At 30.6% G+C, this 11,655-nt stretch overlaps 1 protein-coding gene across 1 annotated transcript; it reads left to right on the top strand.

Annotated features, from left to right (window-relative positions):
• Nucleotides 1–2,108: 2,108 nt before the first annotated feature.
• Nucleotides 2,109–3,510, top strand: LOC110095590 (protein SHORT-ROOT-like). Its single transcript, XM_020821191.2, has one exon. The coding sequence runs from the start codon at nt 2,147–2,149 to the stop codon at nt 3,326–3,328; it is 1,182 nt and encodes a 393-aa protein (XP_020676850.1). The 5' UTR covers nt 2,109–2,146; the 3' UTR covers nt 3,329–3,510.
• The last annotated feature ends 8,145 nt before the right edge of the window (nt 3,511–11,655 follow it).

The raw sequence follows: 11,655 nt of genomic DNA, 5'->3' as shown, positions 1-11,655 counted from the left end.
ATATGCATAATTGTTTAAAAACATTATGTAATTAATCAAAAATAAAAAATGTATTATATTAAAGATAATTCTAACTAACTTTATTCATTATTTGTATGATTATAAGCATATTTTTTATTATTTAACCAATTCATGTCTCTCTCTAAATATTTTTTACTAGATAGGTTCATCACTTATATAAATTAAAAAAAAATTATAAAACAACCATATATTATTTTACATTAAATATAATACAACAAAACACAACTAATAATCTCTATAAAAGAAATTGAGAAATTCTCCTCCAAAATTTCAGATAATGAGTGAAAATCTTATTTACAAATTTTGAACTTTTTAATTTTAAAAAAAATTAATATTTATTTTTTAGGTCAATTTCTTAACAAATAGTATTGCAAAATAAATATTACAATTTTTATTTTGCAGTATTTAACTTTTCATGTCCTCTTTTTTCTGCCCATTAATTAATTACCATTAAACTAATATAACCATCTGAATATTTTCATAATTATTTAAATTTAATAATCCACATATGACTGGAATCTTGGAAAAATAACAAATTAATAATAATAATAATAATGTTGTTATTATTTATTTTTTTCATATATGATAGGAGTTTTGCTTTGGTCATTTTTCTAATGATTGGAAGAAGAATAAGAACTTAGCTTTTGTCATCTTCTGTTTATTCTCATTTAAGGATAATAAGGTTTTAGATACCTTTGTTTTATTTTTTATATCCCTTATGAAATTATTTTTTAATGATTAATTTTCTACATATTTATGAATTTTTAGAAAGAAAAATGATTAAAATATGAATATTATGACCAAATTTTTATTAGCATAAATATCAAAATAAATTAATTTATTTTAATCTTAGTATAATATTTGAATAATTAATTTAATTTTAAATATTATATTGAGGGTAAATCTTTTTCAAAAAATTTTAGGTTTCTAAAAAAAAAAATATTGGAGAGAAATTATATGGTTTAACCAAAGAGGCTAAAAAATAAATAAATAAATAGCATCAATTAGCCACTAAAAGCTAAAGAAGGAATGGTTTTTTGCAAAAGGCCTTTGACGTTATAGAAAGTGGGTGTATTATTGAGGGGTTTCAAAGATTAAAAAAATAATTTGATTGAACACTTGCATTAAACTAAGTACTCCAAGCTAAATATTCTAATTAAGGGCCAATTAATGGAGAATATTTTATGTAAAAGAGGTTTATATATATTTTTATATTTTGGGATGAAATTATTTGTTATAAAAACAAATTTTTTCTTTATCTTATTTTATTATTGTGAAAATTTTTATGAGAGGAGAGTTTAATTTTAATCTTCGGAGCACTAAATTTATAAATTATTTACTATTTATTCGGTGGAAGTCTGTCTACTTTGAAATAGTCGATAAAATGTCATTTCCAATTATAAAAATCAACGGTTTTGCCACCGGTAAACTCCGCTGCTAAGTTGCGGCATAATATCCACCGGTTACACCTCCGCTAGCTTCTACCAGGGGATATAATTGTGCCGGTAAATTAAGATATTCCTATAGTGTATCTTGTTCTAGTACCATTAAACTTCAAGTTATGATTCTGAGGCTTTATAAGACTTATATCTTCTTTGAATTGTTTGAGGTTTGTCATTCAAAAAAGTAAAATTTTATGAGGACATCTTAATTATAATCTTTGGAGCGCTTAATTTACAATTATTATCTATAATGATAAAGCATTAGATATTTTTTACTATCAAGCAAGAAGAAGAAAGTAAACTAATTATTTCTTGGTTAATTTAATTAACTTTAATATCATATCCAACAAATGGCTTAATTAGACTATGGCTAATAATTGACAAAATTATAAAAAAAATTTATTAGACAAATGGAAACAACAACCTCACCTAATTGTGATGGTGATTTGATCATTTAACAATGTTATTGATATGGTTATGCCAATATAATTTATAAGATAGATGACAATACTAAACCATCTTCATGACATAGACTTTCTTAAACTAATAGTTTTCTTCTTTTTTTTCTTTTTTAATGAGTTTTTTCCCTCTCTTCCTTCTTCTTTCCTTTAATTTACATATATTGACATTGATATCATCAAACTCTCCTCTTCACCATTTCCATGACCACTTAAGAAAAAAATATGCAAAATTCAAATTTTTTTCTTCAACAAGGTGATCCAAGTGTTGCAAACAAATGGGCAGCCAATCTTCTCAAGGAATGTGCAAAGGCAATCTCTGATAAGGATTCTGCAAAGATTCAGCATATCTTATGGATGCTTAATGAGCTTGCTTCCCCTTATGGAGATTGTGAGCAAAAGATAGCTTCTTACTTTCTTCAAGCTCTCTTCTGCAAGGTGACAGAGTCCGGCGAGCAATCTTACAGAACTCTTGTTTCTGCAGCTGAGAAGAGCCATTCTTTCGAGTCGGCGAGGAAGGTGATTCTTAAGTTTCAGGAGGTAAGTCCATGGACAACCTTTGGTCATGTAGCTGCCAACAGTGCAATCCTGGAGGCTTTAGAAGGTGAGCCAAAGCTTCACATAATTGATATCAGTAACACTTACTGCACCCAATGGCCTACTTTACTTGAATCATTGGCGACCCGTAGCGATGAGACGCCGCACTTGAAGCTTTCTGTTGTAGTCATCGGCGGCGGCCCGGGAGGATCTGTGATGAAGGAGATAGGCCAAAGGATGGAGAAATTTGCGAGGTTGATGGGAGTACCATTTGAATTCAATGTCATAAACAGGAATTCCAGTTTATCTGAACTGAGGGAGAAGGAATTTGGAGTAAAGGAAGATGAAGCTGTTGCTGTGAATTGCATAGGAGCTTTTCGAAGAGTAGGGGTAGAAAGGCGGGAAGAGTTTGTTCGAATGATCAGTTCTCTTCGGCCGAGAGTTGTTACTGTTGTGGAGGAAGAAGTAGATTTCAGTAGCAATAGAGATGATTTCTTCAAGTGCTTTGAAGAATGCTTGAGATTTTACAGTATGTTTTTTGAGATGTTGGAAGAGAGCTTTGTGCCTACTAGCAATGAGAGGCTTATGTTGGAAAGGGAGTGTTCAAGGAGTATACTTGGTCTTTTGGCTTGTGGAGAAGATGCTGAGTGTGCTGAGAGAAGAGAGAAGGGGACTCAATGGTGTAAGAGATTATCAGAAGCTTTCGTCGCGGCGAGTTTCAGCGAAGATGCTATTGATGATGTGAAGGCTTTACTGAAGAGATATCAGCTAGGTTGGTCTCTTCTACCAGCATCTGGAGATTCATCAGGGCTGTTTTTAACATGGAAGGAGGAACCAGTTGTTTGGGCTTCAGTATGGAAACCAGTCTGAGCAAAAGGAAATGAAAAAAAGAGTTGATAAAGTTTAAATCAATCAATGTGTGCAGATTCATAATCAATTTATAAAGTTTTTGAGATTTGATTTCATTCGCTTCTTCAGTCCAAACAAAGCCTTAATGTTTGTTTCTTTGTGTTTCTTATTTTTCTTCTTTGTTCAAGTCCTCTTTGGAGAAAACTTCCTTAGTGCTATGAATTATAAACTTTTGAGTAAATATTTTAAAGGAATATGTGAAAACTTTATGTGAGCCATAAGATCCCAATATTTAATCTTCTTTTTCAGAATGAAAAAAGATTTTGAAGAAATAATTTATTAAATCTACCATATGAATCAAATATGGTATGTATTAAAAATACTTCTTTACTGAGAAACTTAGCCAGTGCTGTTTGCTCAGTTAAAAGGAGCAACAAGTTTGCCTTTTTGCAGTCATGTGTGGTTATTATGGCTCTTTAGATAGTGGAAAACAACTGCCTGCATTCAGATTGGTCTTTACTATGATGCTGCCCTATTGCACCCTCACAATGATGCCTTATTCCAATCATCACACCTAACATATTACTTTTAGATGATAGTCTTCCATAATAAAAAAAAATTATTGATAGATAAGTTTAGAGCGACAGAAATAAAAATATTGATTTGGGTGTTTGAAAAATCTAAAGAAAAAAGTTCGAGGAATAATTATATGAGAGAAATTATGAGAGTAGTAAGTCAATCGGTGCTCAACTTAGCGTAGGTTGGATGATAATGAAAAGACTAACATAGTAACATAAATTAGAGTATTGGTAAGGATGTTTAAAAATTTGAAGGCAAAAAAGGATTGAGAATTATTATATAAGAGGAATTGTAAAAATGGTACTTACTGAAAATATGACAGTGTAAACTTGAAAGGTTTACAAGTAAGGCAAATAGTGTCAGGATGAGTTGATCTTATCACTTATCATGGTAATATTTGTAGGTTTAGGCTTCGTTTTGGACTACTTTCTTACTATTTCTTAAATCAGCTTTTTAGTATAAAAATTTTAATTTTTGTACTACAAAGATGTTTTAAGAAGTGGTAAGAAAGTCGTCCCAAACAAAGCCTTAATCTCTATTAAGCCAATGCTAACTACTTGATTGATGATTATGGGTACTATCAGCTAAAGAAATGATAGTTTATTTTCACTTCAAGCCTAGGTACAAAGCAGAGCTAGAGTAGAGGATATACTACTAAGATGGATAACTTACATTAATGTAGAAATACAAAAAGGAAGAAAGATAGAAAAAATGAAACATTGTTGATAGAATTGCAAAGAAATTTGCATAAATTTTAATTTATCTCCTCCAGTAACACTCAATACAATAAGGTTAATGATGATGATGATGACAACGATGATAATGTAGATATATAAGAAGGAAAAAAAGATAGAAAAAATGAAACATTATTAATAGAATTGCAAAGAAATTTGCATAAATTTTAATTTATCAACCTCAAGTAGCACTCGATAAAAATTAGTGAAGAATGAGATCTCATCAACAAGCTAACTTCAAATAATTACAATAAGTTTAATGATGATGATGATGACAACCACGATAATGCTAGTTTTGGGACCAACCTTATTCCATTCAGATTTGAAAATCCTATAAAGTCATTAGACTGATAATTCATACAAATACAAAACAACACTTGAAAGCCTGCTTTTTCTGAGTATCTGCCCTATACAAGTTGTTTTCAAGGTCTCAATCTTCTGCTACTTTGACATGATTATGCTTCAGCTGCTTGAATCTGAGTCAATGAAGAGCGCACTGGCTGATAAGAAGAAACAGCAAACCAAAAAAACTGCAGCAACTATTTCTCTGCTAGTACATTATTCAATTATTGCTTTGCTTTTGCTTTTTCAATACTAATTATCATTTTGCTTTTGCAGCCCACTAAGGAAGCTATGATGTGAGGAACCAGCAAGGAATGACCACATAAAGGATGCCTTTCTTGAATATGTGCATCTGTTGACGTGTTTCTATCTATTTGATTCCACTTATAGTAACTGCAAACATATGCGAATTTGGTGGCTGCCAACTCTTCAGAGCTTGCTTGAGTTTCATTGGGTTTTTACTGCTCATTTACTTTTGTTTTTGTTAAAATTTACTTCTTACCTTTTGTATATTCTCTCTACATGCCATGGAGGGAGGTCAATGGCGATACGCAGGGATCATTTTGGCTTGGGTTTTGGCCATGTACAGGGTTTCTATGAGGATTGGAGGCTTTAAAGGTGCATGCGAAAGGAAGACCTTGAATTGAGGTAATCTTCTTTGTGAAAGTTTTTATGGGGTTCTTCTTTGATTGAGTGAAGGTGTACTTGGGATTAGGGAATGATTAGTTAGTGAACATATTTATTGTCTGCACTAATTCGAGGTCATTTCTCCTCTCTCATAGACATAGGCTTTGTTTATGTAAACTAAATAAATCTTAATTTGTGTCTCTTATTTGTCTGTCTTCTCTATTTCTTTCGTGTTTTGTTTTGGTATATGATTTTAACTCTTTGAGATGATTTTGCATCTAAGTTTTGGTTCTCCCATTTTAACAATATAGAATTATGGCATAGTTTGGAATATGATGAGCATGAATAATGGCTTGAAGAGTTTTTTTTTTTTTTCATTGGAGAACCAAGATGCAAGGTCTTTTGATTCAATATTGACTTATAAAGTTGCTCATGGGGCATTCAAATATAAAATAGACGATGAGTTAAGAAGATAAGATAGATATGGATTAAAATATTTAAATCCAAATCTAACTATTCATTTGATTTTTTGATATGCATATACCTCTAACAAAATCAATAATTTTTAATATAACATATAAAAATTTGATACAACAATATAGAATAAGTTATTTGTTATCAAATTATTGGGAGGAAGAAGTAACTTCTTGAGCTTCTTGGAAGAGAGAGAGAGAGAGAGAGAGAGAGAGAGAGAGAGAGGAGAGCTTTATTGATTTAATTTCTGATCCAGGGAGTGCCTAATACATCAACCTAAAGCATGTATATATAGGTATTTACATAGCTGTAATATCTTGTAGAATAACACTTGCCTAAACTTGGACCAATTCTAAGATTATTAAATAAGAAAGAAAGCCCATATTAAATGAGCATTTAATTGAGTTCATAACAAGCTAGTTATTAAATAACAAATGAGCATGTTCACAAACATAAATGAACAAGAAGTTAGCATTCAACTCGTCACAAGCCTTTAATGTTATGTTCAAGCATTTTCCATTATGCAAATAAATGAATATAAATGAGCTTTATAAGAATAAGCATGGAGTTGCTTATGAAGTGCACTTGTTAACTTTTAATCTTGGAATGGTTAGTTTAGAGACACAAGAAGCTTTTCTACTGCGTTGTCTTACTTTCCCAACTTTCATTTTTCTTTCCAAAATGAAATCTAAGTTGGAAAAAACTAATGCTTAATATGGAATAACCTCTTGAATTTTTTTAGTAATGATCTTTCTTGCTCATGTGTTCAAAAAAATTAACCCTTGAGCTTTTAAGTACTTTGTAATATCTCAGACTTGATATTGTATTAATGTTTTCTTTTAAGATTATTTTTAATTGCAACTTTATTTTGTATTTATATTTTAAGATTTTCATTGTATATTTGTAATCTTATATTTGAGATTCTATTAGGGAGAGATTATAATGTTAAATTCTTCCGATTTACCTCCAAAGTCATAGAGAACTTTGATTTAAAATGTTTCACTTGTATTAGATTGCATTGCCTATTCCAATTAAGGAAAGTGTTTGAGTATTTTGTTCATTAACAAAGATTGTGTAAGGCTTCTTCGTCATTAAAGTGGTAAATATCTCATTTTAGTCAATTCTAAGAACTATTGAAAATGTGCCAACTAGTTGCCTCCACTTCAAATTATCTAATCAATCACCATGACAACCTACCTTTACCTAAACTTTCATTGAAAAATTTTCATCAGTAAGGAAGGGATCCACTTTCGGGGGGAGGGGGGGTTGTTGGGTTTTATTCATGTGTTCAAAAAAATTAACCATTGAGCTTTTAAGTTCTTTGTAATATCTCAGACTTGATATTGTATTAATGCTTTCTATTAAGATTATTTTTAATTGCAACTTTACTTTATTTTGTTTTTTTTTTTTGTATTTATATTTTAAGATTTTCATTGTATATTTGTAATCTTATATTTGAGATTATATTAGGGAGAGATTATAATGTTAAAGTATTTTGATTTACCTCCAAAGTCATAGAGAACTTTGATTTAAAATGTGTCACTTGTATTAGAGATTGCATTGCCTATTCCAATTAAGGAAAGCGTTTGAGTATTTTGTTCATTAACAAAGATTGTGTAAGGCTTCTTCGTCATTAAAGAGGTAAATATCTCATTTTAGTCAATTCTAAGAACTATTGAAAATGTGCCAACTAGTTACCTTTAAAGGTGCATGAGAAAGGAAAACCTTGAATTGAGGAAATCTTCTTTGTGAAAGTTTTTATGGGTTTTCTCTTCGATTGAGTGAAGGTGTACTTGGGATTAGGGAATGATTAGTTAGTGAACATATTTATTGTCTGCACTAATTTGAGGTCATTTCTCCTCTCTCATAGACATAGACTTTGTTTATGTAAACTAAATAAATTTTAATTTGTCTCTTATTTGTCTCTGTTTGCTCTATTTCTTTTGTGTTTTGTTTTGGTATATGATTTTAACTCTTTGAGATGCTTTTGCATCTAAGTATTGGTTCTCCCATTTTGACAATATAGAATTATGGCATAGTTTGGAATATGATGTGCATGAATAATGGCTTGAAGAGCTTTTTTTTTCATTGGAGAACCAAGCTAGATGCAAGGTCTTTTGATTAATATTGACTTATAAAGATGCTCATGGGTCATTCAAATATAAAATTTATGATGAGTTAAGAAGATAAGATAGATATGGGTTAAAATATTTAAATCCAAATCTAACTATTCATTTGATTTTTTGATATGCATATACCTCTAATAAAATAAATAATTTTTAATATAAAAAAAGATATAACAATATAGAATAAGTTATTTGTTATGAAATTCTTGGGAGGAAGAAGAAGCTTCTTAAGAATCTTGGAAGTGAGAGAAAGAGGGAGAGAGAGAGAGAGAGAGAGAGAGAGAGAGAGAGAGAGAGAGAGAGAGAGAGAGAGCTTTATTGATTTAATTTCTCATCAAGAGGTGCCTAATACGTCAACCTATAACATATATATGTAGGTATTTACATAGGTGTGATGTCTTGAGGAATAACACTATCTTAAACTTAGACCAATTCTAACATTATTTATTATTAAATAAGCAAGCAAGCCCTTATTAAACAAAAATTTAATTGAGTTCATAACTAGATAGTTGTTAAATAACAAAAGAGCATGATCACAAATATGAATGAACAAGTAAGTTAGCGTTCAACTTGTCACAAGCCTTTAATGTTATGTTCAAGCATTTTCCATCATGCAAATAAATTGTAACTTACATTAAAATTAAGTAACTTACATCGATAGTGTGACATTCAACGTTGTAATTTTTAAGTTTTGTTTAGATTTCTTGCAAGGAATTTTAGTACTAGCCATTTTAAATTGTAACTTACATTAAATGAACTATTTAATATTCTAAAACTCTATTTTAAATTATATTTGCTTATTATTGTATCAAGCACCATTGCACCTTTAAATAATAATAAAACAAACTTTTGAATTTCATTATCATTACATATTCACTACATGTAAGCATGCTGCCTAAGTTTGTTAGTGTGAAACCTCTTAAGTAAAAACAAGCTAAATATTTAAACATCAAGGCTTCTTTCAGTTTAATGGTTGGAATTTTATTATTAAACTCTACAGTTAAGCCTGCTCATCCTAAGGAAATCTTAGGATGGGTGACCTCCTGGGAAGTTACACAACATGTCAAAACTATGAGTCCCTTAGGACAAAGCAGACAATATCTTGATAGTTAAGAGTTTAGGCTGTTATAAATTGTATTAAAGTAATACACCAGCTAGAATATAAGAATTAAGTGGCATACAAGACAAAGTGCTATGCCATGGGAACCACTTCTTGAACCCTGTATAGGACAAAGTGCTACATTACAGAAGTCGCCACTTGAACATGTAGTAGCCACCTCTAAAATCCTATCTACCTGATCGATGATTTTCATTAGAAAACTCTGTAATTAAGTAGTTAAGTGTGCTCATTCTAGAGAATTCTTGGGATTAGTGACCTTCTAGGAAGTTACACTAATAGGATAAAATTATGAGGCCCTTAGGCCAAAGCGGACAATATCTCGGTAGTTAAGAGTTTGGGTTGTTACAGTTAGGATATCAAATAGTTAATTTTGCTAAAATGGTTAAAATGATTGCATTACATAATGAGGAGATTTCCTATAAATGATAAGAGATGATCATGAACCTAACTACCTATATGCTAACCATGACTACTAGGATATAGAATTTATCGCTTGTCCAAAATCATGTCGAAAATAATAACCTATAAGAGGAATTTCTTGAAAAATCAAAGAATGATCATCTGCCTAAGAGAAACCATTTTAAATACCATAATATAAATGAAAATCATATGAATCATTAACATTTTAATGCACCTACAAAAATGCTAAGGTTGAAGCCCCAACCTCTAATAGAGTTCATGATCCTGATATATCTAGATTAGCTCAACCAAATTGATGAATTTTTTTATCAATATTAAATTGATGACTATTAAAAAATTACTTTTGCTAAAAAAAATTAATAGATCTTTCAAAAATGTATTATAATAGTATTTTAGTAAAGGAGGAGAGAATAGGTAAAATATTCTTGTCCTTAGAAATAAATAAAAGAAATTGCATAAACATTTGATAACCTTAATGAAAAGAAGCATGCAAGTGTCAATTCTATGAATACATTTGAGGATCATGTGGCTAGAACCATTTGCCTAGATGAAAACTGGTAGATAGCTAACATATTTATAATTTATTTGAAGAATCTTCTTAAGAATGAAGTAGAGCTTCAAGACCCCCTGATACTAGAGGATACTTTTCATCATTTATTCCTCCTTTAAAAGCATATTTAAATCCAACCAAACATCCACATTTTGCATCCAAAGATCTACTTTTCGACTTGGCCTTTCATTATTTAGAGTTTAGGTTAAGCCCACTTTAAAGAATATGAGAGATATAGTTTGCTTTATGTGTCATAAGAAAGGGTGCATTGCAAAATTAGTATAAATCAAACATCATGTTCTTAGATTATATAAAATACAAATGAGTGGAGGATAATATTAAGAAGATTTATTTTGACACCACATTGTTTAATGAAGATATAAGAAATCATATGGAAGACCAAGGTGTCATAAGATGTAGATAGAGACAATGACGAAGATTAGAGAAGGAAAAATATATCAATCAAGTGTAATACATATATGTTCGTTATAGAAACGGGTGGTGCTATGAATGTTATGTTTACTCATACACTTTCATGAACCAACCTAGAGCCTAAACCCCATATTGAACCATTTCATGTGAGTTGGGTAGACCACACTTTTTTGTCCATCACATCTAGATGCCTAGTGCCCATGAAGTTGGGTACTTATGAGGATCATATTTTGCATGATGATCTAATCATAATAGTCATAGTTCATATTTTACATGATAGACCCTAGCTTAGGTTATTCATTAGATACAATCAAGAGAACAAGTATGTGTTCATGCATAATGACAACACCATAAAACTATTAATTATAAAACCTATTGAGAAATAGGCATCTTCCATTCAAAAGAAGAAGAATGCAAAACTACACCTTATAATGATGTCAACCTCTGATACTTTGGAGAATACTTATGACTTTACTATTGAGAGTCTTATGTCTTTTTCTATCAGTTCTATACATAAGAGTAAAAAGGGTAAGACTCAATACAATGTTAAGAGTTTTCCAACCTCACTTCTATTCACCTACTCCATGTAAGGTCACCTTACCCAATGGAGTACAAGCTACCTATTGAGTGTGTCAAACCTATTATATGAGTTAAATGATTTATCCCCTAATTATCTACTAGATGGATTGCTACCTATTATGGGTATTCATCAAGTAATATAATTCATGATGAATTCTCAATTACCAAACTTATCAAATTATAGAATAGATCCCATAGAATGTGTTGAACTTAAAAGACAAGAAGATAAAATATCAAGGAAAGGCTTCCTCCATGAAAGCATATATCCTTATGTAGTTCTAGCATTATTGATCCCAAAAAGTGTTGCAAAATAGTGAAATGAACCAATTCAAGCCAACCATGGCTCAACATGACACAACCCTTGC

Source organism: Dendrobium catenatum, unplaced genomic scaffold (genome assembly GCF_001605985.2).
Source record: "Dendrobium catenatum unplaced genomic scaffold, ASM160598v2 fragScaff_scaffold_1125, whole genome shotgun sequence".
Taxonomy (NCBI): Eukaryota; Viridiplantae; Streptophyta; class Magnoliopsida; order Asparagales; family Orchidaceae; genus Dendrobium; species Dendrobium catenatum.
Note: the sequence above shows the minus strand (reverse complement) of the source record. Positions and strands in the feature narration are given on the sequence as shown.

Bases quoted from the DNA above. Each gene is read 5' to 3' on its own strand.
- LOC110095590 (XM_020821191.2), top strand. From the start codon at position 2,147: ATGCAAAATTCAAATTTTTTTCTTCAACAAGGTGATCCAAGTGTTGCA.